The 27067-nt window shown below is 37.9% G+C and overlaps 1 protein-coding gene across 2 annotated transcripts in view; it reads left to right on the top strand.

The window, feature by feature from the left end:
• Positions 1–27067, top strand: part of SUCO (SUN domain containing ossification factor) — a 65263-nt gene that overhangs the window by 22705 nt on the left and 15491 nt on the right. Inside the window, exons 5-18 of one of the 2 annotated variants that reach the window (XM_054587755.1) lie at positions 749–886; positions 1114–1264; positions 3459–3582; positions 4338–4462; positions 5522–5589; positions 10374–10481; positions 12073–12178; positions 14079–14099; positions 14302–14357; positions 14834–14925; positions 15711–15776; positions 20880–20948; positions 21702–21792; positions 24639–25796. In XM_054587755.1, coding sequence (XP_054443730.1) covers positions 749–886; positions 1114–1264; positions 3459–3582; positions 4338–4462; positions 5522–5589; positions 10374–10481; positions 12073–12178; positions 14079–14099; positions 14302–14357; positions 14834–14925; positions 15711–15776; positions 20880–20948; positions 21702–21792; positions 24639–25796 — 2373 coding nt within the window. Of the gene's footprint in view, positions 1–748; positions 887–1113; positions 1265–3458; positions 3583–4325; positions 4463–5521; positions 5590–10373; positions 10482–12072; positions 12179–14078; positions 14100–14301; positions 14358–14833; positions 14926–15710; positions 15777–20879; positions 20949–21701; positions 21793–24638; positions 25797–27067 lie in introns of both variants that reach the window. The other variant, XM_054587756.1, reaches the window with a different exon arrangement.

The raw sequence follows: 27067 nt of genomic DNA, 5'->3' as shown, positions 1-27067 counted from the left end.
TAAAATTTTTAAATAGTGTTTATTCCAGAAAGAATTTAAGACTAGATACCATATATCTAAACAGTACTGTATTTTCTCATTATATTGAATATGACTCTCTAGTGAAATGGAAGTGATTTAGAAAAAACAGTTAGGGTGTGTATTTTTAAAATGAAATTCTAAAGGTACCTTAAGAACTTCAGTGCGATGTTTTGATAATAGGTGATTTTTTGATACTGTTGGCAGTAAATACTATACTAAGAAAAATATACCAAGGTGCATTTAGAATAAATAATTTAAAAAATTTGTTTTTGATAAGACCAAATATTAACCTATAATATTTTGTTTTAAAATTTTGTAATCAGCTGTTCAGAGTTTAAGGGCACTAATAGGTTAGGAGTTAACAAGTGCTTGGCTAGAGCGTCCCCCTGAGGCGCCAGGGTTGTGGATTTAATCCCTGGTCAGGGCCCGTACAAGGATCAGCCAGCGAATGCATGTGAATGGGTGCAGGGGCACAGGCCAGTGTTTCTTCCTCCTCTTCTCTTCCTCCCTCTCTCTAAAATCAGTTTTTTAAAAAAGAGTCAACAGTTGACTTTACATGATTTAAAAGAAGTGAATTCTTGAAAATAGCCTGCAGAAATGTAAAGCATTCTTTTCCAGCTTAGATTATGTTTAAGAAATCATTGATAATCATTTTTTTTTTTTTTTACTTATTCTTCTTATATCAAATTAACCAGCTTGGTTCTCCCCCCCACCCCCCTATTTTTAGTGAAATAGAAAAATCTGGTACTATTCCTCTAGCCAAGCCCCGTGAAACTGAGCCACCTGAAACCGACTGTGATGTTGGCGAGGCCCTGGAAGCCAGTGCTCCTGCCCACCAGCCCGCCTTTGTCCGTCCACACGAAAGGTGGGTGTGGGCAGCGGTTGCTTTTGTAGGGTCTGGAGGGACAGCAGGGTCACGTGTGAGTGGACTTCGGTGGATGCTTAATTCCACTTTCCGATGGAGGGAAAGCTGAGGTCCCATTCGAGTTCCTTTCTTGGTTTACTTTGTACATGATAATTATAATAATTTTGGTGGTATAAATTTGTTACTTAGTTAAAATTGGTTTAAATATGTCTTTTGCTTTCAAATAGCCTTGTTGGCCAGCATATAGAAAATGTGTCATCTTCACATGGCAAAGGAAAGATAACAAAATCAGAATTTGCATCAAAAGTTTCAGCAAGTGATCAGAGCGGTGGTGATCCAAAGTCTGCATTGAATGCTTCAGATAATTTAAAAAATGAGGTAGGTATTCTACCTTGCACTATCCCCTACTTTATTATACAATGTGTTTTTGTGATGAGCGAATCAGGTAATTTGCAAACTTTATTTGTTACAAAATCAGGGGTTTTAAGTAATGAGCTGTGCTCCCTGAGAGCAAGTGGGTACTTCATAGTACTGTTGCCAGTATGCTGTTTATGAGTAAGTCCTTGCTGGTATGGCCTGTCTTTGGTTGTATGTAATTAAATGGTTTTCTGCCACTATTACTGCTTTAATATCAGGTGCATAAAGTCCTCATTTAAGCAGGTTCTAGAGAGCTCTATAGCAGTATTTATGACTAGTAAATTTAAGTATCTTCTGTATATAAGTTTAATCCAGTAATACATGCTCTTCAACCAGAATCATTTCAGAGGGATATTTTACCTTTAATTATTTGTGTGCAAAACACTAGACCAGCTTTTATTGAAGAGCATGATTCTTAACGTAAAGACAGGGCCTATCCCAGTGTGGCAGTTTTACTCTCCCTTCTGAGTTCTACTTTGACTTCAGATAAGAGGCCAGTGTGGAATTTCCAGAAGAAGCATTGTCAGGAAGGTCTAGGCTTCCTTCAGGTAAGAAATAACAAAGTGAAAGAGATGAATACCCCTCCGTAACTTAACAGAGACAAAATATGGGGAATCAGAGAGGAGCTCATAGTGCTGGTGTCACATCCGTATCTGTGCTTTTTTATGTGTGTGTGTGGGATTGAGTATGCTATTACAGTTGTCCCATTGTTCTCCTCGCCTTCATTCCCCTCCACCCCACACCGCCCCATCCCCCCGCATCCCCCACCCCGCCCGCCTTAGTTCATGTCCATGGGTTATGCATATAAGTTCTTCAGCTTCTCCATTTCCTATACTAAACCTCCCCCTGCCTATTTTGTACCTACTATTTATGCTGCTTATTCCCTGTACCTTTTCCTCCATTCTTCCCTCTCCCCTCTGTCTTACTGTTCATAGTTTTTGATCTTCTTTTTCTTAGATAAGTCCCTTTAACATTTCATATAATAAGGACTTGGTGATGATGAACTCCTTTAACTTGACCTCATCTGGGAAGCACTTTATTTGCCCTTCCATTCTAAATGATAGCTTTGCTGGATAGAGGAATCTTGGATGCAGGTCTTTGTCTTTCATGACTTTGAAAACTTCTTGCCAGCCCTTCTTGCCTGCAAGGTTTCTTTTGAGAAATCAGCTGATAGTCCTAAGAGAATTCCTTTGTAGCTGACTGTCTCCTTTTCTCTTGCTGCTTTTAAGATTCTTTCCGTATCTTTAATCTTGAGTAACTTAATTATGATGTGCCTTGGTGTGTGCTTCCCTGGGTCCCACTTCTTTGGGACTCTCTGAGCTTCCTGGACTTTCTAAAGGTCTATTTCCTTTACCAGATTGGGAAAATACTCCATTATTTTTTCAAATAAGTTTTCAATTTCTTACTCTTCCTCTTCTCCTTCTGGCATCCCTATGTTTTGGAACATGTAAAGTCGCCTCAGAGGTTCCCAAGCCTCTCCTCATTTTTTTGAATTTTTTTCCTTCTTTCTGTTCTGATTGAATGTTATCTCTTCATTCTGCTCCAAATCATTGACTTGAGCCCCAGTTTCCTTCCCTTTACTGTTGGTTCCCTGTATATTTTTCTTTATTTCACTTTGCATAGCCTTCGCTTTTTCCTCCATTTTGTGACCATATTCAACCAGTTCAGTGAGCAGCCAGAGTACCCGTGTTTAAACTGTGCATCTGATAGGTTGGCTCGTTGTTCATTGCCTAATTCTATTTTTGGAGCTTTGATCTCTTCTTTCATTGGGCCATATTTCTTGGTCTCAGTGTGACTTGGAAATCTTTGGAAGGGGCAGACTGTGCCTTTTTAATTTGGGTCTCCTGTTCTCCACCTTCTCTTCACGCACTTTCAGTGAATCTCCACTCACAACTCACTGTGCTTCATTCTGGAGACTTCTGCTCTTTCTGTGCACCTTTTCATGAGTATAGGGGCTCAGCACTTCAGTCAGCATGGTGAATGAGCGAATCTTCCCAGTGAAACCAAATCAAGATACATTACAGTTGAGTAGTCACATACCAAAGCCAGAAATAAAATTAGGTACACATTATAGAAAAATGTGTACCTTGGAACAATTTAAATTGCAGAGAATACCTTTGTATTCTGTGAAAGTTGAAATCTTTGTTTCTTTCAGAGTTCTGATTATACAAAACCAGAAGAAATCGACCCTACGTCTGTAACAAGTCCCAAAGACCCAGAGGATATACCAACATTTGATGAATGGAAGAAGAAAGTTATGGAAGTAGAAAAAGAAAAAAGTAAGATGGTACTTTTGATTCCTTCTTTTTTTTTTAAAATAAAGGAACTGGTTTAAATATGCTTTTCTCTTTTTAATTAGTAAAATAAAACTTTGAAAACTTTTTTAAAGGTAAAACTTACCAAGATAACTATTAAATACCCATATGTAAATTACCTGTGTATAATTATGTACAATTTTAATTCTGATTAAAATCCATTCTTGTAAATTACTCATTGAGGGAAAAAATTAAGGTAGACAGTAGAGCAGTGATTCTCATCTTAGTTTATAAGAGGAAAATTGAGGCATGGAAAGGTCTAAGTCATACAGCTTTGAACTGTAAATACCGTTGGACTAAATTTATTAACACTTAATTTTGCTTTTGTAGAATGGTTCTCAGAATTAAGAATTCTTAATATTGAGGTTAGAGATAGAAGGATAGCATTCGTCCTTAATAGAATTAATTATGTATTTTATATTTTTAAAAGCTTTGATTCTCATAGATGAACTTCATTTTGTGAATTATGTTACTTAGACATAAATCAAGCAGTGTGGATTTTTGTAGCTAATTTGTTTATTGGGGGTATTTAAAGCTATTGAGGTAAAGCATTTTGAATTTCTTAAAATATTTTAGAATATAGAATATTTTAAAATATTCTCTGAGGCATTAAAACCTGTTCTTTAGGCAGCAGACTGTTACTTTTGAGATCATGGTGTTGCTGGGATATTTTCAATCATAATCATCATATGTATGTTTATAATAAGGTCTGTCCGCAGGTCAGTCAATGCACGCGTCTTCTAATGGAGGTCTACATGCCACGAAAAAGGTCCAGAAAAATCGAAACAATTATGCCTCAGTAGAATGTGGTGCCAAAATTTTGGCAGCTAATCCAGAAGCCAAGGTACTTAAGTATAAAATTTTTCTGCACATGTAGGAAGCTGGTGACTTTAATAAATATAAGCAGCGATTTTCTGGGAACTATGTATTAACATGAGCTACTTTGCTAATGCATTAATAAAGGTAGGGTTATGCTTTTAAAGACCATTTCTTGTATGAATTCTTAGTTATATTGATTGATATATTGCACTTTTATTTCTTTTGGAGACTATTTTTAGAGCAGTTTTTGGTGCATAGGAAATTGAGAGGAAGGTACAGAAATTCCCATATACCTCCTGCCCTTACGTATGCATTTCCTCCTCCATTATCAGCATATCCCCCACCAGAGTGATTCCTTTATTAGAGTTGATGAACTTACATTGACACATTATCACGCAAAGTCCATAGCTTACAATTGCGTTCAATCATACATTTAGTGGATTTGAACAAACGTATAATGACATGTATCCATCATTACAGTATCGTACAAACTCTGCCTGTTCATTCCTCCAGCACCCCGCCCCCCCCTACCCCCGGCCAATCTCCTGGCTACCACTAGTCTTTTACTACCCAAATAGTTTTTTCCTTAGAATGTCAGGTAGTTGGAGTTATACATAGTATGTAGGCTTTCAGATGGGCTTCTTTTACTCAGTAACATGCACTTAAGTTTTGTCCATGTCTTTTCATGCCTTCATAGCTCATTTCCTTTTTAGAGCTGAATAATCTCTAAAATTTAGAGCTGTATTGTGTGGATGTATTGTTTATCCACTTACCTAATTAAGGACATGCACCCTGTTTTTAACTTTTTAAACCTGTGTGAAATTTTAAAAAGGAAATAGCCAATAGAAAATAAATTAAAAAAAAATAGTAACAGACATTTAATCTCAGATGTTTTGTTGCAAGGCTAACAGTGTTACAGCCATGAGTGATAAATTTTAGCCAAGTGAAATTTTTTCCCCAAGTGAGTGTTTCAGAATCTTAGGTGTGTTTTAAGATCTAAAAATATAGAAATCCTAGAAAGCTTTAGAATTGAAATAAATATTTTTACTTTAGTAATTTATTTCTTTCCCCCCTTTTAAACTAGAGCACATCTGCTATTCTTATAGAAAACATGGATCTTTATATGTTGAATCCTTGCAGCACTAAGATTTGGTAAGTAAAATAAAATGTAATAAAGCACACTATATATGTGTATATAGTTTTGTGTTAGGATTAGAATGATTTGTTCATGTAGTTACTTAGTAAGCATTTGTGATTTGTTGGGACTGGTACTGTACTTGCCTTAGGTACAGGGATACAAAATTGAAGACAGAAATGCTTTTCCTATTAAGGAGGTCAAAAAAAACAAAAACAGTGACAGATCTAGTCAAACAATGATGACATAATGTAGAAAATACTGCTGAAAAAGTTGGACTAGATGCAGAGATGGTAAGTAATTGCACGAGAGGGTGAAAGAGCTTCTTGGAAGAGGTCCTTCCTGAGCTGAGTCTTGACGGACTATTCGTAGAAGGGAGCAGGTGCGGGGAGAGGCATCCAGGGACTGCACGGGCGCGGGGACAGTGCCGCAAGCCGCAACCGGAAGTACAGCAGACGCAGCCTGGAAAAGTATTTTTAGTCGTGACAAGAATAAAGGTGATAAATGGTGAATGAAGAGACAGGAGAGTTAGCTTAGCAATGACCAGGCCATCTAATATTATGTATACCCAGCTTACAGCTTTTTCAAGTTTATCTTAAAGAAGATGAAGGGGATGTCGTTTATTTTAGTAAGTAATGACATTATCTCGCTGGCATTTTAAGAAGGCGTGTCCTCAAAGGGTGGCCTGTGGCAGGATGCAGTTGGAAGCAGGGGCACCAGGTAGGAACCTGTTGTCAAAGCTCAGGTGAGAAATGAGGGCTTTAACTAAAGCACTGACAGTTTGGATATAGCAGAGGGGGAGGCATACTTGGAAGATCTTTAGAGCAGATAAAATAGACAGCTCTTGGTTAGTTATTGGATGCAAAGAAAGAGACATCGAGGCATCTCCCAGGATTTTGGCTTCACTGCTTGGATGTATGATTCTGCCGTTAAGTAAGAATATAGGCAAAGAAGTAGATTTATACCACTTCTGCCATTAAGTAAGAATATAGGCAAAGAGGGAGGAAATAATGTGATATACTAACAGTTTTATTAGATTACTTGATTTATTGCTCAAAAGCAGCTGTTTAAAATAGAATTGTGGTAAATCACCACTATTGTATTGATGTACATATATATAAAATTATTAAGGAGAAATTAAACTTTGAAGATAATGCTTATTCTTGTTATTGGCCTTTGCTCCCTTTGGTAACATGTATCTTTAGGTTCAATTTGAAAATTATCACTAAATTATTTAAGGGTATTACAGTATCGTTTCAAAAACAGTCTTTGTGCTATTTAGTCCATAAATTGAATTTGAAGCAATGATTGTCTGAGGTCATAAAATATAATTTTGGTGTATTTCTTTGTCGAAGCCTCTATGGTCAGTAACAAGTTTTTATGCTCCAAAGTTTTATATTTCAAGCAAATATGTGCTGGGATGAAGTTACATGAAGCAATCATTTTACTTTATTCTGGTTTGCAGAATAAGTGCTAATAACTACCCATTTTGTATTTAAACCTTTCTGCCAGACAGCATGTATTTGTGTATATGTGTTTATTGTGGGTTTTACTTCTTGCTCACTTGTGTGTCTTCTCGCTGATAATGAAAACCTCAGAACACCGTTTCACTGACTTCACGTGACTGAGGCGGGCTGGCCCGTCTAAGGTGCTCCACGACCACTCAGTTCCCCTGTGGCTTTAACGGGTCTTCCTGGCTGGTGGGGGCGGCGCACATGTACCTCATCGTCATTGGAGGTGCCGCCGCTCTGCTTGTCCCTTTGTTTTTTCTTTTAAATACTAGAACCATCTTGTCAGGTTCTGCAAAAAATTATGCTGGCATTTTTATTGGAATTGTTTCAAATCTTGAGGTGAATCTTCCTGGTCTTTTGTTAGTTTGTCTGTTTCTCCATGTATTTGTTTGTTCATGTTAGTTTGTCTCTTTCTCCATGTATTTGTTTGTTCATTTGATGCTTATTGAGCACCTGTCCTATGATGCACTGATGCTGGAATAACATTGTGCCCCAAAATAGACGCTGTAGATTTCCTGTTTCTTCTTGAGTTAATTTTGGTTAATTTTATGTTTCTGGGAATTTGTCTTTCATCCATTTTCAGAGTTTTTCTAATGAAGTTGTTTATGTCGTTGCCTTATTGTATAAAGATCTTTTTTATTTTACAGACTTTTAAAAATATTTTTATTTATGCCTCTCCTTTAATCGCCACAGAAATTTGTCTATTTTGGCTTTATCAAGTCCCTCTATCATGTCTTTGTTTACTGTTTCTTGTATTTCTGTTTGAATCTGTATTATTTTATACTTTCTTTAGGTTTTGTCTATTACACTTATTTTTTAATACACACTTTTTTCTAATACACATGTTTAAAATTATAAATTTCATTCTTAATTGTGTCGTCTAAGTTTTGATACATGTTGTTTTATCAAACTACTTGTGTTCAGATTTGTTACTTTACCGATTTTTTAAAATTACCTGTAAATAAGAGAAGTATATTGAAATTGGATTTGTCATCTTTTACATGTAGTGTTGTTAATTTGCATATAATATCCTCTGCTTCTAAGAAACAAAAGTTGAGGCAGAAAGATGTAATGAAGAAGCATTTTAAAATCAACTTTAATGAGAAATAATTCCATGCATAGTAATATTTTACATACCCTGAGGCTTATATTAGGTGCATGCAAGTTTTAGAATTGTTAAATCTTCCTGGTGACGTGACTCTTACGCTTGGTAACACAGTTGTGTGAGAGCTTATTTTATCTGGCATTAATATAGCTCCTGTATTCTTAGAAAGGGACAACATTTTTTTTTGCAAAAAAAGGTGGGAAAAATTAGCTTTTTTTCCCCATAATATTCTTTTAGGTTTATTTTCTCCATTGTAAACAAAAACCAAAGTCGGAGTCTGATTTTCTTCAGTTTCCTCTCCTCAGGGTGTAGTGGTGATAGATATAAACAGTATTTAGGCGTTGGAGCCAGATCGATTTGTGCTCTGACTTGAGCTTCCTGCTTCTTGGCTAACTGACTAAGTAGGGCTTGTGATTCTGTGACTTAACAGAGACCAAATAACTGGTTTTAATAAGATAGACATTTAAATTTCTCTGACTTGAAAGCTCAAGCTGGTCGGAGGTGCAGGGGTCCGACATGGAACCGTTCCAGGCCCCCGCGCCTCCGCCTCCCTCAGGCGGTGTTCCTGCCTGGGTGGCGAGGTGATGGACTCACCGCGCCCTCCTCCCAGCCTGTAAGGTTCAGGGGGGAGAATGCACAGTGTGGAGAGGCAGCGGCTGCCTTTTAAAAGGCCTGAGCAGGAAGTTGCAGTTGACACTTCTGCTCCCATCCCATCGCCCAGAAAGACGTAGCGTGGCCAGAGCTGGGAAGTGGTCTGATGGGCGGCCAGCAGCTCGGCTGTGTCTTGGCTGGGGGTTCTGTGTATTCAAGAAATGCAAAGACAGAGGGGGAGAGTGTGAAGTAACCAATTAGTATTTATTAAGTGATTCTGTGAAATGGAGATGATACCCTTTGCAGTTGAAAGAAGGATTACGTCGTCTGACATGGGATCTGACACGGAGCGCACATCAGCAGGTCCCTGTCATGTGCCCTCTCCCGAGCGAGCGGCGCTCTCTGACCTCTGATTGCTTTTACCATCTCCTGGAACTTGGTTCTGTTGTTTTCCAAGATTAAGCACAATATCTTCATTTTAATGTCTGATTTATTTAACATTTAATTGTTAACATATCTCATTTGATACAGTAGTTTACTGTGTATTGATTAGAGTGCTAGGTGCCGCCAGCATTTCTTTTCTGCAAATGCCATGCTATCTACAGTTTTAGTTTACACACATGGTGCCATATTTTTAATATTTTTCTAAGCAGCAATAATTTGTGGCATCTTTCCATGTCCATAAGTATAGGTTTCTGGCATGATTTTTTAAAAACAGCTTTATTGAGGCATCATTGACATACAATGAACTACATGTAAAATAAACTGCAACAGGTCAAAGTGTACAGTTTGTTAACTTTGATATTTTATACATGAAACTATCACATAGTAAAGATAAGGAACATACCCATTTCTCCAAAACTCCTTTGTAATTTTTCCCTCTCACCCCTCCACTACTGCAATGTCAGGTCTGTTTTTCTATCATTGTAACTTACGTTTTCTAGGTTTCTGTATAATGGAATACATAGTTTCTTGTGCCATTTTTACCACAGCTCTTGTATTCTACTGTCTAGGTGGGCAGTGAAGCCAACCCTCTCCTTTGTTAATCCTCTCTGCTAATCATTTAGGTTGACTACCACCTGTGCTGCCCGCCCCGCCGCGCCCTGCAAACTGTGCTTTGGTGTATTAAAATGTATATACAAGGGTGGACATTTGGGGCCATGTATCCCTAGGATAAATTTCTAAAAGTGTATTGCTAAATCAAAGGCTCTGGTACCCTTGAGACAGTGTATTTGCCTAACTGCCCTCTGGACTATTTAGTTTTTATGGTCACTAGCTGTTCTTAGTGAAGTCACTTCTTCTCCAAAAATAACCTTTGTTGTTTAAAAAAAATCTTTTAAAAAAATATCATGGTATAAAATCAAGATCCTGTTTTATTTGTAGCCCCCCCGCCCCCATCATGTGCTTGGGAAATACAGGTGTTCCCTTATGGATAACTAAGGCCCCATGTCCTCCTCCTTCCTTTAATAATGAGTCATTTCATAGACATCTAGTTTATGCACACTGTTAATTTGATTTGAACTGTTTTTAATTAGTTTGATGTGAACTGTTGTTTTGATTGGTTTATCTAAATTGTCTTTTTTTTTTTTTGAAGGTTTGTTATTGAACTTTGTGAACCAATTCAAGTAAAGCAGCTTGATATTGCAAATTATGAGTTATTTTCTTCTACTCCTAAAGACTTTCTGGTTTCCATCAGTGACAGGTAAATTCTAAAGCTGGTTTCTGCAGAATTTATGGTGGATCTCTAGAATAAAAATTTTTAAATGGGTCGCTTTTAAAAACTTTAATTTTTTATATTAATCTATCAATGTGTAAGAACAGTAATAATACTGCTTAGTGTAGGCACTTGTCAAATAGTTTACTTTTATTAACTCATAGTGCTTACAGCAACCATACAACGTTGTTTCCTTCTTAGATGAGGAACCCGATAAGGAGAGGTAAAGTAGCTTGCCCAGGTCACATGACTTGGGAGTTGGAGAACCGAGATTCAAACCTTGATCTGTGTGGCTTTGAAGTCCTTATTTTTAATTATTGTGTTCTATTTGCTTCCAGATATTTCTTTTAAATGTTACTTAAAAAATGAGTACTTCATTTTATTTCATGAGGTATATTTTTGTTAAAGTATAGTTTGAAACTTTTTTTGTTGGTGTGTGTGATTGTAAGAGAGAGAACACATTTGCAGGGAATTTGGTAAAGAAGCACAATCCTATCAACCAAAGATAACTGTCATTAGCATTTTAGTATATTTCTTCATCTTTTCTATGTTTTACTTATGAACTATGTATTTACATTATGAAATGTATTTTGTTATAAAAACAAAATAAATTTAGTTTTTACTGCTTCCATGCTGAGAATATCCTTTTGTCCTTTAAACACGCTATTTTAAATGAGTGCATAATGTCTCCCCCCCGAGTGGAGGAGTTCACTCATGTTCTACATTGTTTGGGAGTGCCGACGGTGTGCATGTAGGGTGCTCTTATTTATTTAACTGTTCTTCTGTCGTTGATCACGAAGGGTTTTCCATGGTGTTTGTTCCTCTACCCCACACTCAGCATTGCATATGTACAGACAGTTTTAGAAATAAATCCTCAAGACTTTGTGAGAATTTGATCCATTTTTCTTCTACTAACCTTGCTTAGATCACTTCCTTCTCTCTAAGACATAATTTTTAAAATAATGTCAAATGGCCATATCAGGTCTGATAGTTTGTGTGTATTGTTTATGTTTGTGATAAGAGAGCACGTGCTATAGTAAACAAAAAGTAATTTTAGGTTTTTAAATTAGATTTCCTTTTCAAGGGGTACAGCTACGTCAGCTCTGAGGAGTTCAAATATGATTTTGAAGGGTTTCCTCTGTTTTCCTGTCCACCAGAGCTTCCGTTCATGCTTTGTATCATGACGCACTTGTCAGTACAGGAAGAGTGGCACCTCCTTCCAAATTAGTCGGTTGGCCACTTCCTGTTTTAAAACGTCCAGTTTACTGGAAAGCCCTTACTCTTAAGAAGCAGTCCTCATCCCATTTTTGTCTTCTTGTCTTCCCCTTCTGTTTGATAATGGTGTGATTTTTCAAAATATTCTTTCTTCTTAAAAAGGAACCTGTTAGAGTTTTAGTTGGAAAAGAATATTCCAACTAAATATTCCACTCACTGTTTAACTGATATTTAAACTAAGTTAAATCAGTATGTTTACCTGGAGAGGAAAAAAACATACACAATGCATTTCGAAGATGTGAAGGGACCTCTCAGTGTGTTTCATGATTGTTTTAAGGGAATATTTATGTTTTATATTTCCTAGGTACCCCACGAATAAGTGGGTTAAGCTGGGGACTTTCCATGGTAGAGATGAGAGAAATGTCCAGAGTTTCCCTTTAGACGAACAGATGTATGCGAAATATGTGAAGGTAATGATTGCACGTATGGGACTATGTTCTGGAATGAAACATACCTGTTACTCATACTTTAGAACCTCAACATGCCTGTTTAGAAGTCAGAGAAGTTAAGAGGAAATTTACTGAAGTATACCATTTAATAAAATAATTTTTACTTGAAAATGTTATTCATTTAATGAGACAAATAGTACTACATTCCCTTCGGTGTAACTGGAAATCTAGGCCCAGTATATTTGTGGCTCTGATGAAATTCCAGATTATAACTTTAATCTTTTTGAGTCTTTATATAAAATCTCATCTTCGTAATACCATATTTCTTTTTATTTCAGAACCTTGTATCAATGTTAGACACTGAAGTCTTCATAGCAAGTCTGATTTCTTAGTAGAATCTGAGTTTTAGGCCATTTCAACTTTATCCTATTTTCGTTGTTATTACAGATGTTGCCTTTTATATTCAAGTAAAATGTTCTGTGTGTCCAAATACCAGTTTCAAATAAAGTCAGCTTTTAAACATTTTTGTTCAGTATACCTGCTGCTTTCTTCACCAATAAGTAGAATTATCACTCTTGAATTGGATTTAGACAAAATATGGGAATTTCCTATTCTTCTCCTGCTCTCCTTTTTTTCTTTAGTATATTAGCCATACCTTAAAGTACCACTCTGTTCATAATATGGACTTTTGGTATCATAGCAGCTTTAATTTCTTTTTCTTCTTCCTTAAATGTGAAAACTTATAGTCACCTAATTGTCTTCCAGGATTTTACTGTCTGTGTCTTGTTAAGCATGTATTAAGTTGGCTTCTCTAAGTGGGTAAACTTGTAGTATTCCTAGTCTCAGTATGAACATACCAAATTCTATTTTTAAAGTAGTTGATATTCTCAGTGATTCAACAGTGTTCAGAAAAATGAAGGTACATTTTCAGTTCCTTTTCAAATGAATACTGAAATAATTATTTAGTGGCCTTTTTATAGAGCACAGTTTCTACACTGTGTTAAGGAAAAACATTGTAAAAATTATTTGGCAGGTGATACCATTGTATTTAATTTTATAATTGATATAATGAACACATTATGAAGTAATTCTGAGAATCCTCCTCTAAACCTTCTACTATGTTAATAATAAAATATTTTATGGTAGGATAAAAGTATGCTGGAAAAACTTCCTACCTTGTTGCTTTTATGATGGAAGACTATAGAGCATTTTGACGATTAGTTTTCTAAAAAGTCCTTTACGATAGAATTAAATCTAAAAGCAAAAACATTAATGTTCTCTAAGTTTACCTGGATTCTTTTTATTCCAAAAGAACTAAATCCAAATCTCCAAACTACTTGTTAGTAGCTTATGTTTAAAAAGTGGGTTGATAATATGTGTGTCTTCTACTGCTCTGTTATACTTGAAATAACAAAGCATACCAAGAATTAATGCTTTCCCTAAAACAATTTGTATACAATATTGTACAAGAATAAAAATCATTTCCTATTATGGTAATTGATCTTTTTTCAATATGTATGTGTGTAGATACATATATCCACATATGTATTAATATATAAATTCATACATAGTTATATATGATAATATCAATATTTAAAGTAATATAAGGCACAGGTTGTTTCTAAAGACTATTATTTTTAGAAAGCTTTAACAGATAAATAAAACAGCAACTATGAATTTTAGGTTCTTTAATAGCTTTAAAATTTATTTCATTACAGTTAGACTGTACTTTCTAGATGGTAAAAAATTTAAATTATTGCTTCAATTTCTTCAGAGAATTAAGGGTACTACAATTTTATCCATCAAAGTACACTGCTTTCTTTAATTGTGCAATATAACTTACACACATTAAATGTTGCTTGTGGCATGTTATCCAGACTTTGGAACTGATTTCTTTTTCTTTTCCTTTCTCTTGCTTCAGATGTTCATCAAGTACATAAAGGTTAGCAACCTTCTCTTTTGCAATATTGGATAATGGCATGGCATATTAATGCATGGCAAAAAATAAAATAATACTTTACAAGTACTGATTTTGGGGGGGAATAAGGACTTTTAGAAATGTTATACATGAGAATCTGAGTGTGTTGTTGGGTAACCTCACAGCATGGTGCTAGTTTCACATTTCATGCGCTTTTACTCTTTAGGTGGAGTTGTTATCCCACTTCGGATCGGAGCATTTTTGTCCATTAAGTCTCATAAGGTAATAAAAACATTTACTGGGTGGTTTATACAAAAAAAGTGATACACAAAAATCCCAGTGTATTTATAGTGAAGAAGTAATTTGCTGCTGTGTGAAGTTAATACCATAGAAATGTAAGCCGTTAAGCCTTTTCTTGCTCTTGAAGACATTTTAGGAAAATGTCAAGTAAACATAACCATCATTTTATGTGTTTGGTTTAGTTTGCTTGCTATTTTGCTATCATAATATCGGAAACTTTTTAGACTGATATCAAAACCTGGTCATTATATTTTTAAATGCCTTAAAGAGAATAATTTTACATTGTGATGGAAACAGTGCCCGACTGCAGTGTATGGAGGAGTCATTATTTTGGAGTCCAAAAGCTAAGGGCCCTCAAAACATGACCAAGTTAATGTATCTTGTCATTCATTGTGTAGAGATGGCTCTTAACAGCTCTGTTTTGTTTTGAAAGTCTTTAATGAAATTGTTGTTCGTAGGGTATTTGGCACTAGCATGGTGGAAGAATATGAAGAGATTGCTGATTCCCAGTATCAGTCAGAACGGCAAGAGCTATTCGATGAGGACTATGGTAAGTGATTTTAGAACAGGTTACTATTATGTATCTATTTTTTCTTTTTTAAATTGGATAGAAATGGGTAAGTATAGGTCAGTTTAAAAAATTAATACTATAATGTTGTCTTTACACTTTAGGTTTTATTTTAACCATAGTAACTAATTTTTTCCTAAGCCTATTTTCTAAACTGATTTTCAACTTTATCAATTGAGTTGTTTTCCAAGTTTATCAATCAGCGTTTGTAATTGGAACTCTCTTGGATATCATCTGTCCTGTAAATTATGACTATATCCCTATGCTTAGACCCCAAAACCTATTCAACTCAATAAGGTAACTGAAATAGAATTGAGCATTAATTGTTTTGATGTGCTTTGAAGCCTGAGACTTTGACAAACACCTGTGAGCCTAAAGGGATAGGAAGGAGCCTGAGGCCCTTCATTCGACTTTATCAAGTCCTAGTTTTAAGATCTCTTAAATCATAATCTGTATAGCCTCAGTTTCCCCATAAATGAAATGAAGACATTTACAAGGGGATTGGAAGTACATTGAAAACTTGAATTGAAGTTCTATATGTGTGATTAAAACTTTGTTAAGCAGTAGAATTCCTTTCCTTGGATTGCGTCTGTTGGATAAATGACTTATGAATCTCATTTTATTTTTTTCAACATATTTTAGATGTATAATGAATACTTATTATAAAATTTGTCTTAATGTCAGCTGACTTGGACATAATCTAAGCTTTTAAACATATTATTGGAGATAGTTCTCAGTGTAAGTACCTTCATTGTCTCTTCAAACAGATTATCCACTGGATTATAATACTGGGGAGGATAAAGCCTCAAAGAATCTTCTTGGTTCTGCCACAAGTAAGTATGGCAGGGGTTTCCTGGTCACCGGGAAAGGGTTCCTCAGCTCTCTCCCCGACACGTGTGGGTGTGTTGTGGCCGCATAGTTTAGAAGGCTGCTCCTATCGCTGTTCGACTTTGAGTTGACTTTGAGATGCTGCCTTTTGAAAAGTATTTCTGTGGAAATAAAATACTGTAGAAAGGATGGATGAAAAGATGGAGGAGAGGAAAAAACGAAAGCACAGTGTAGAGTTCTACTGTGATTAAGTGCTCATGGGATTATGCAAATTCCTCAGAGTGAGAAAAAGGCCAAAGGTGTGCTTGGGGACAGAACTGAGAGAGAGGCCCTAGACCATAGGGCTGGGAGTGTCAGGAGCTGGAACCGTGGGTGCAGGCCTCGCCACCAGGGGTTCTTCAGTCAATAGACATGATTAGTTTCCTATTTAAAATACACAGGCTGTTCTTACCCATAATAATAATAATGATTCCCAAGTAGTAGCAATAGTAGTCATATTAATATACTCTTTGTAAACTACAGAAAGTAACTTAGATACTAGTGGTTTCATTTCTTGTCATTCCAACCTAATATCTGAACCTCATGGTAGGCTAGCTAAGAAGACTCCTGGGAAAGACTGCTACCAGCTGACGCTTTGTTCTTACTGTTAGAACATAGGCAGATATAGTTTAGTGTTTTGTTATTTTTGGTTATCCCTGAAGAGTGTTAAAACTTACTAGAAGAAGCTTCCTTTTTATTTGGAGATTAGTAATTGAATTTAGTGTAAGTAGATCTTAGTAGTATAGAAGATCAGCTGCTTGTGCACTTCCTTTGTTGCTTCTAGTGAGTTGAATTGCCTGAAGCCCAGTCTCCTTGTCCATTGACTGTATAGCTGTTTTAGATGCTCACCCATAGTACCTCTGCTAAGCACATGCACTAAGCTATATAGTACATGGAGTTAAGAGTCATTTCCCTTTATCTTTTCTTTTTACCTTGTATTTTCTCCTTCCTGCCTTCCTCTCCATTGAAGGCTGTAGACTTAGATGGACATTTTAAGGAACAGGAAGAAGAGTATTAAAAATATCTGCACAAGGAGAATCCTTTTATATAATACCTGTCTCTGTTACGTATTAGCTCCATATATTTTTACTCTATTGCTAGTTAACTAATTTTTAAAAAAATATTAGTGAGTACTTTTAAGTAGGATCCTTTGCTATATAATCAATTATGGAATTAAAACTAGGTGCCTCATTCACTGCTGTGGGATGTAGTCTTTCAGGAGTGAAAAATAGGATGCTATTTTGCTTGTCTGGATATTATTTATTATTATTATTATTATTTATTAGTGTCCTTAAACTTGTATTTAAAATTCCATGTTATGTAATACTCATCATGGTTCAGTGATGCTGAGTTAGCTGTGAGGAAGTCTCATTATTTTGTGGGGTCAGAAAATGGTCCCAGACTAAAGGTCTCTAACTTCTGGTGGTTCCTGGAGAGGAAGGGGCCTCTTTGGGAAATCACGTCCTGACTGTGGTTTCAGGTCAAGGAAAGCCTGTTGAAATCCTTGGTTTCTCTTTCTGTCTGCTCATGGGGTTACTGCCTGGGACCACTGAAGCCTGGCTATGTTTTAGTGGGAACATTTCCCCAGTTGTAATCACTACTCTTTGACCATTGTACTATGTTAATTAATTAGGTATAGAATCTTCTTTAGAACCTACTTTTTGTGTCTTTCTCTTTGAAGGTGTGTTTCTTGGTAACACATCATTTATTTTTCTTTTTATGGCTCTCGAAGGGCATTCCATTTACCTTCCAGTATTCTAGGTGTAGGTGGAATTTGTACAGTGAGGCTGGATGGGTGAGAGGGTGTCAGCTGGGCCCAAGCACGGGAGATGGGGTTTGGAAAGATCTCCATCTCTTGAAGTTTCAGAATGACAGAGGCAGTGGGAGCTCAGTGATAAGGCTTTGTCCTCTCAGAGCTTGCAGGCGTGGCCTGCCGCTGCTGCCTTCTCCGCCTGTGTCCTAGTTTTCTCTGAAGAGCCTGGGACTGGTCTGAGCGCGACCTAGCTACTGCCTCCAAGGTGGTGTAACTTTGAGGAGTAAATAACAGAGTGGAATCGGGCTGAAGAGCTAATCTCCGGCACTAGAATGTCCGAATTTGACTATAATCATCACCGACACTTGAAATTAGGTCAAAGTTGGCCATTTTGAACTTAATTTATTTTTAATATTTATATAACTGCTTCTAAATTCTTTGGTTTTAATCCTAATTGAAACTTTTTTTTCCTTTTGCTTTTAAGCAGTAGCTACCAGAGTAGTTGCTTCTAATGGGACTTCGTTGTCAAAGAGCACGCATCCCGCACTTTTAGAAATCCTCGCTATAAACTTTACTTGGTGCCGAAGAGGGAGAAACTGCTTAGAGCAGCATTCTTGGCTTTGTGTGCATGGCAGGACGGGCAACTCTTCCACCTGATTGTTTTGATTACATTCTTGGACTAGAACATTTAAGTATTTTACATCAGCAAGAATTTTTCATGTTGCTGCTTTCCCTGAGTTTGGTTGCATGGATTTTTCCAGACCATTCTCTGTTGACTCCCAAATACGGTGTATTTTGTTAGAATTGCCAGATCTGCTTCTGTATATGTTTAAGACAAAATATAGTTTTTGTTGTAAGTAAAAGTACCTTTTTATGAGTGTGCATATTTTAAGATCCTAGAAGGAAGAGTGAAGGAGGGCACGCTGCAGAGGTGGCCAGAGGCACGCGGGAGGAAGTAGTTGTTGCTTGGCCTGCCTTGCTCTTTGCAGCATAGGCCATTTGTTTTCTGTGTCAAAAAGGGCCATCAGCATGCTGCAGACTGAGTATAACATTGATATTTGTTTCTGAGGAGAATTTCTGTTTTAAAGGGATGAGATGGGATGCATAGTCGCCCAACTCAAAGATAAAGGGGTTGGCTAATCTAGGAGAAATTAGGGACGACTCTCTCTCCAATAACTATCTTTGCTTATACTGAAGGCTTGTTAGTGGCCAGGTTTCAACATGGCAAGCTGTTACGTGTTTGGATGCAGACTGAGAATGGTCAGAGTGGAATATTCACAAAGCTGCTTTCTCTCAAAAGACAAAATAAAAGACGCCATTTGGCAGTGTTCTGTGAACATAGCAAACTATTTCTTGTAGGTTAGATGGGCTGATAAAGTAAATAGAAATTTGCTAAATTTTGCTTCTGTTACTTAAGTGGCCCTTGAAATAATGAAAAATAGTATTTTAAAATGATGGATAGTATAAATCTTGTCTGTTGTATGTGCTAGTATTAAAGCTTAGGTTAAAATATAATACTCTAAAGCTACTTTCTTTGCACAGATTAATAAATGTTGTTTTTTTCCCTGGAATTCTTTAATAAGAAATACTCACAAATTTGAAATCTGAGGGACAGTTGCTTTATGAAGCACAAGAGACTTAGAATATAGACTTGGTTCCAAAATTGGGATTCTGTGGAGCAGTCAGGCGGACTGAGCTTTAGCCAGCAGGCCAAGGGGAAGGCCAGGCACTGCTGTTGCTGTGCTGGCCCGCGTGAAAGCGGGCTCGTGAGGAAATACGAGTTTCCGTTGCTCTTTCATTGTGGTGTGTGAGGAAACATGCAGTTTCCATTCCTCTTTTTAATCTCATGCTGAGGCCTTAGCCCCAAGAGCCCAGGCCACTTCTCTGTTTCCCGATTTGCCAGGTCAACAGGCACGGTTGACCTATAGCCCTAGGCATTTAAAAAGCAAATATACAGCTTTTGTATGTCATTCTAATGATGATTGGAAACAAAGTGCCGCTGCTTTGTTGTCTTTCAGATTGTAGGCTTATGTTTATGTAAAGATCAAAGTTAGTAACTGTCTACTGGTTATGACTTTTAAAGCAGTCTAAGGTCTACTTCCTTACTCCTACCACGAAGCACCTGTTTACGGGGGCAGCTCCAGGCGACAGTTCCCACCCTTCTGGAAGGGCTAGCTTTTCCTCCGTAGGTTTTTCCTGCCTTCACACCTGTGGTTTCCACGGAGAGACTGGTGAACACCCTGGCGGTCTCTTAGGAAAGGAGGCTAAGACGGAAGTAACTGCGGAGGCGCAGTCTGTAGCCTGTGCCAGAGCCTGGTGTTTGAATGGGAGAGATGCGGGCTACTGATGAACTGACCAGTGGGGTTTCAGAGGGCGGATTGGGCCGGGGGTTGGTGTCCCTTGAAGTTACATCACATTACTCGGAAGGAAGCCTGCTGTCACCAGCACCAGCTTTTTTTGAGTTCTGCTGTTCTGTGCTCCTCATGTGCCTTCGGCTGTTTAGATAGATAGGAAGGTTCGTAACATTTGACCCAGCCCCTCGATGCCCTCTTTGGAGAGGGGCAGAATTAGCAGGTGTGCAGGTGGCCCTGCCTACAGCACTTGCGGTTCTATGACTTTGACTTTTAATTTATCTGCCTGTGCCCATACACCTCGATTCACAAAAGAATTTGTGTGATTTATCATCCATAAATCATTACTAAAAATTATCAAAGTAAATTGAGTCTATACATTATCAGTTTGGGGGTTAATCATATTATGATATATATTATATGTTTATAGTTGAAATAACAAAATCTTTCTGCTGCCCTTTGGATAATAATCTTCCCACTTTAATTGTTTTTCTGTGATAATCACCTGTTTAGAAAACATTTGTTTTTTTCAGCCTTATTTGTTTTTGTTTTAAACTGTAGAATGTTCTTAAAGAAAATCAGGCTTTTCTGTAAAATATGAATTTTGGTTGTCACATTTCTTCCCTGTCAATGTTGAATTATACTTGAATTTTGTAAGGCTGAAGACTGTTTTGGTAAAAGGTTTGAGGAAGCCTTTTTTTCTAAAAAAAACCCCAAAAAACCCAAAAAACAAAAAACCAACTCTAGTTTTTAATCCCTTCTGAACGTAAAAGTTCAGATTTATACTCTATACTTGTTGGCTGAAATTTGTGTCCTATATTGGACTTACATAGTAAGGTGAATAAAAAAGTAATTAGTCCAGAAAATGCAAAAAGACCATTAAATAGTTCTTTGATTACCTGATATTGTTATATGAGAATATTTAGGTGGATTGGTATTTTTTTTCTGATTGAATTTTGTTTTAGATGCCATTCTAAATATGGTGAATATTGCCGCTAATATTCTGGGAGCAAAAACTGAAGACCTGACAGAAGGTACCGAATAATTTTATGGCTCTTTTAAATATCTGCTACTTGCAGGGACTTCCCAGTTAGGAAAATTAATTAATAAGCCAAGCAATTTGATTTTGCATTTAGAAATATGAAGTGATTCAAAGGAACCTACCAGTCTTCTGTTATTCACTGTTTATTCAGTTGCACAAGGTCTCTTTTATAATAGGATCCTGTCTGTATAAAATTCATGAATTTGTTTTTTGACTCTTCCTTGCTATAGAAGTAAAATAATTTATCCCTTACCTCTTTCCTGAGGTTTTGGTGCAGTAATGGTACTTCATGTATGCTTTATAAAGCAAATAGCTACTCAATTTAGAAAGCAATTTTTTCCCCTTACAGAATGCCAATAAGAGTATTATTAACAAGGAGAAATAACCTTGCCTTTAAAAAAAACATAGTTCCAAGTACAAACTACAACAGTCTGTTTATTCTCATTCTCTCTAGAAACTCTTTCAGGTGTTAGAAGGCATTCTAATCGTGTAAAATGACACAAAAGTCTTAGTCATCCGACTTGCTTTAATTGTCTGAGATGAGAAAGAATACGCATTGCTTGTAGTTTTGACCTTGTACGATCATTTCTTTCTGAAAGAACGTTGATGAAAATAAACAGTCTACAGTAGCAAACCTATTTGACTTCTCCCCTGAGAAACTAAACTTCTTTATTTGTTGTAGTGAAATATTTCGTGGTATAGCTTTTAAAAATTAAACTCAACATGGGCATCTTTCTTACAACAGGAAATAAAAGTGTATCTGAGAATGCCACTGCCACAGCTGCACCCAAAATGCCTCAGTCCGCTCCTGTTTCGACTCCTGTTCCTCCGCCTGAGTAAGTCTCACTGTGTCTCTGGAGTTCCCTTGACATGGAGAGAGCTACGTCCACTAGCGCAGAGCGAGGTGCTGGGACGGCCAGACGGCTGTCTGCAGAAAGCCCCAGGGCGCAGGGCGGCCGCTCCCCGGCCCCTGACGTGGCGCAGTTGCTTTCGGGTACTCGGATACACCTCACTCCAGGCCAAATGTTTGTGGCTTGGATACTGTGCATTACTTTTGTTAATCACAGTACTGAATCTTTTCCTTATTGTAAATCACTGATGTAACTGTACAGTACAGGTTCGAGGATAAATTTTAAAGGCCTGTTTTTATTAGGTTCAGATTGAAAATTATTGACCAAGCATCTGTGCTTTGCCCAGAAAGCTATAAAGGATGCCTGAAATGCCCAGGGCAGATTCTTAAATATGTGTTTGTCACATGGCAAACTCTTACAGGGTTCAGTTTCCCAAATCAGATGATGTAGTTCTTCTCCAGGTTGCAGTGGGCAGGGATGTATGTATCTAGGTAACATATAAAATGCTCTTGTTGTTGTTATTGTTGTTCTTTTCTACCAGAGATGGTTAAGGTATTTGAAACCTCTACTTCTTATCTAAAGTAGATAAGCTCATAATGACTTGGATAATTGGGTATAGTTATTATAAATTTAATTTGTGTGTATTTCATTGGATATACTCCCATAAAACTTTGAAAGACCTTTTCTGTAGAAGAACTCTTAAGAGAAAATATTGGAACATGAAACTGTTAGAGGCGTATATGTAATGATGCATGCAGTGGATATGCTTTAAGCTGTAACTCCGAAGTACCATACCAATTCAAAAATGAGATTTTTGTGCTTTGAAGGGCACAGTGACAAATTTCATATTGTTCTGTTAATTTTTTTAAGAGAAAAATCTCTTTTTAAAAGATTTATTTATTTATTTTTAGAGAGAGGGGAAGGGAGAAAGAGAGGGAGAGAAACATCAGTGTTCGGTTGCCTCTTGTGTACCCCCTACTGGGAACCTGACCCTCAATCCAGGCCTGTGCCCTGATTGGGAATCAAACTGGCAGCCCTTTGGTTAGCAGGTTGGCGCTCAATCCACTGAACTACATTAGCCAGGGCCATGGCTCTGCAATCTCAAAGTGGCTAAAGGTACTGGGTGATTAGAGAGAAAATACAGCATTATGTGTCGTTGATTCCTAGAAGCTACTAAGAAATCTGTTTGGGATAGACATGTTCTTGTTTCTAGTTAATGTGGGCCTGTGATTGCTGCTTCTGATTTTATAATGAGGCTTCTTCAGTTAACAACACATAGTATGTTTTATTTTTTAATGGAGCTGATTTCATTTTACATATGTACATACCTACACATACATACATACTCACCCCGTTGTATTCATGAGTGTTAGAAGATCAGGGTACTGTGACATATATTAGTTTGATTTTTAACACATATCTTTGCATAACTGTTTTTTTTTACCTAATGTTTCTTCGTGTATGTTTGTCTTAAATTTTGTTGATGATTCTATGACAGTCACCTGAAGAAAAGAAATAAAAGAACTCATGATAGGGTGTCACTGTTTTACAGTTATTATGAAAAGGTGACTTTTCTTTTCCCAGGTTTGAGTTTTTTAAAAATGAAACTGATTAGAGTATTCACAGATGGTATATAAATTAATTTTTACCAAATTAAATTGTTACCAATTTTAGAGAGAGAGGAAGGGAGAGGGAGTGATTTCGAGAGAGAAGAAGTGTGGGAGAGAAACATCGATTTGTTGTTCCATTTAATGCATTCGCTGGTTGATTCTTGTATGTGCCCTGACCGGGAATTGAACCTGTGACCTTGGTGTGTCAGGATGGTGCTCTAACCAACTGAGTTTCCTGGCCAGGGCCGAAAGTATAACTTTTTAGATATTGTTTGTCCTCTTCCTACCTTTACTATTATGATGTAACTCCTCACGAGAAGACATTTTCTGCCATTCTTAGTAATGTTTCAGAGTAGGAAAATTTGTATATGAAGGCTTTATACGTTTTGTAAGGGCCACACCCAGAAATGTATTCTCTTTATGGAAGGAACCATAGACATCATAATTTACAACACTGTTTCACTCGCTTTATCTCCCACTCTCCCCTACCCTCCGCACATACTCCAGAGCGCAAAGATGGGACTGAGGGAGTGGAACCATCAGTTTATTATTAGCTAGGATTTTCATAAAAGTGGTTAAGATTTTCGGTTTTAAATAATAGAACATTAGCCCAGATGACATTAAGATGATCTTGGGGAGGAACGGGGATCTGCTGCTTTTCCCTAAAGCAGATAATTGTGTGTGCATGTGTGTGGTGTCACAAATCCACAGAAAAATTATCTGTGAGAAACTAGCGACCTTTTGGGAGGAGGGTACTCAGACACAGCATGCATTCATAAGTATTAAGGACCCTGGCTTCTAGTTTCTGCTCTGAGACTTCACCGCCCTTGGGTAGAGCTCAGCTTCTAATATAAGCAGTAATGAGGCTTATAAAGATTTGGTGACTATGTATGGGAAGGAAGGCCCACAGCATACTCAGTAAATGGGAGCAGTGCCTGTATTCAGGCAGCCCTGAAGCAGAGATTAAGAAAGCAAGGTTGGTTTGGTCAGTGTGATGATTTGAGTCATCTGGTCACTTGGTGAATGGTCTTTCTGATACCATTTCTGAATAGTATTTGGTTTTATCATGAAAACTATTTCACAAGGAAAGAGTCCAAAAAAATATTTGAATTTCATCTGTGTTTCTAGCCTTTCTTTTGTCTTACGCATGATACGTTTTCCTTAAACATAACTTTAAGGTTTCTAATTAAAGTGATTTGTGATTATGATATGTATTTCTAGGTTTGTGGCCACTGAAGAACAGGCGCACGACACAGAGCCATCGTCACCAGATACTCCCAAAGAAAGCCCCATTGTCCAGCTAGTTCAGGAGGACGACGAGGAGGCGAGTCCATCTACAGTGACTCTTCTGGGTAGCGGAGAACAGGAGGATGAATCGTCACCCTGGTTTGAGTCAGAGACACAAATATTTTGCAGTGAACTGACCACAATTTGTTGTATTTCTAGTTTTTCAGAATACATATATAAATGGTGTTCAGTTAGAGCTGCTTTCTATCGCCAACGCAGCAGAACTGCTGTGAATAAGGAAAAAGGTTACCTTGTGTCCGCTCATCCACCACTACTGCTTCCTGCAGAATCAGTACCTGTGTCAGCGCAGCCTCCATGTGGAGAAGCGGACAGCAAGAGCAAGGAGAAGGAAGCTGAAACCGTTGTTCTAGGCGACCTAAGTAGCGCACACCAAGGTGACTTGATGAATCACACTCTAGATGTAATTGAACTTGAACCAAGCCATCCTCAAACTCTTTCTCAGTCTCTTCCCTTGGAAGTGACTCCAGAAATCAGTTCAGTATCTAAAATGGAAGTATCTGAGCCTATTAAATACGAGGCAGGACACACACCATCACAAGTGATTCCGCAGGAGAGTTCTGTTGAGGCTGGTAATGAAACGGAAAAGAAGTCTGAGAGTTTGGGTTCTGTAGAGAAGCCATCTGTGGTCTCTGAAACTAAACTGAGTGAAGTAATGGATAGTACTGTAAAAGACAACACAGACTCCACGCAAATTATCACAAAGCTCTCGGAAACAGTAGTGCCACCTGTAAACACAGCTGCTGTGCCAAACAGAGAAGATGGGGAAACCAAAACAAGCAGAGCCGATGCACCAAAGCCAGTGCTGACCCCTGCTGTGGATCCTGCCTCGCTCCCTGAAGCGAAAGAGGAGGAGCAGTCCCCGGAGGATGCCCTTTTAAGGGGCTTGCAGAGGACAGCTACGGATTTTTATGCTGAGTTGCAAAATTCTACAGATCTAGGATATGCTAACGGGAATCTTGTACATGGATCGAACCAAAAGGAGTCAGTGTTTATGAGACTTAATAATCGTATTAAAGCCTTAGAAGTTAACATGTCTCTCAGTGGGCGCTATTTGGAGGAACTTAGCCAAAGGTAAGCTTTAGGATGGATGAGCACAGTCCGCTTTGCACGGCGAGTCACGGTGCACAGTAGTAGTACGCAGGTCCGTCCTAGCTGGCGAGACAGAGTTACTTCGATACTGATCAATGACTTAAAGATTTCTTTTCTTTCTTGGTAGTACTAAGTGAAGTAACACCCTTATTATTAGGTTAAGTTTGAATTATCTATAATCAGTTCCTCCTTTCTTCTGTTGCTTAACTTTAGCCATCTTTACGCTTCAATTCCCAGAACACTCATGGGAAAAATTACAGTCTTACAGACCGTAAAGCTCTTAGTGGAGCTTGACAAGATACCATTGGCAAATTTAAGTGGAGACTGGAGTGGACTGAACTGGGCGATTAGGCAGCACGGGCGCTCCTTCAGCAGCCCCCGGGACCCTAGTCCCAGCTGTTGTCACGGGCGCCAGAGGCAGTGTGAGGGTGCCCCGTAGCGACTAAGGCCCCAGGTGTGGTTCTCCCTGCGGTTCAGCGTCTCCACTCCTGTACCCGAGGTGTCCCCTGTCCTGAGGGCGTCTCCTCCGACACGTTGTAACTGCCCAGGCACTGAGTGTCCAGAGTTTCTGATACACTTCTTTTTTCAGCTCTTCTTAAATCAAAATGCTCCTAATGAGATGTCACCAAGGTAGCCATTGTATGCTAAGGGGGGTTTATTCCTAACCCATACATATAATTTACTGGCCCGCTGCGTGTATGTGCGTGCCTACTTAGCTGCTGTGTACCAGCTCCTGCCGCACCCTGCCCCCTCCCAGCCCCCCAAAGGAAACTGCAATAGTCACTGACCTTGTTTTAAATTGAGATCATAGACGTAATATGTTAGTTTCAGGTGTGCAACACAGTGATTCAATATTTGTCTGTATTGCAAAGTGATTCACACCGTAAGTCTAACGTCCATTGCCACACAGTTACAAGCTGTTTTTGCCTTGTGACGAGAACTTTTAAGATCTATGCTCTTAACAGCTTCCAAATATACTGTGCAATGTTACTAACTGTAGTCACCCTGCTGTGCATCACGTCCCCAGGATTTACTCATTTCATGCCTGGCAATTGGTGCCTTTTGTCTCACTTTACCCATTTTGCCCACCCCTTAACCCGTGCCTCTGACAGCCACTAACCTGTTCTCTGTATCAAAGAGTTTGGGGTTTTTTCCTTCAGTTTTTCTTTATTTGTATTCCATGCATAAGTGAGGTTGCACAGCATTTGTCTTTCTGTCTTATTTCACTCAGCATAATGCCCTTGAGGTCCACC

This window comes from Pteronotus mesoamericanus, unplaced genomic scaffold (genome assembly GCF_021234165.1).
Source record: "Pteronotus mesoamericanus isolate MK-2021 breed Mesoamerican mustached bat unplaced genomic scaffold, CSHL_Meso_final scaffold_1186, whole genome shotgun sequence".
Classification (NCBI taxonomy): domain Eukaryota; kingdom Metazoa; phylum Chordata; class Mammalia; order Chiroptera; family Mormoopidae; genus Pteronotus; species Pteronotus mesoamericanus.
Note: the sequence above shows the minus strand (reverse complement) of the source record. Positions and strands in the feature narration are given on the sequence as shown.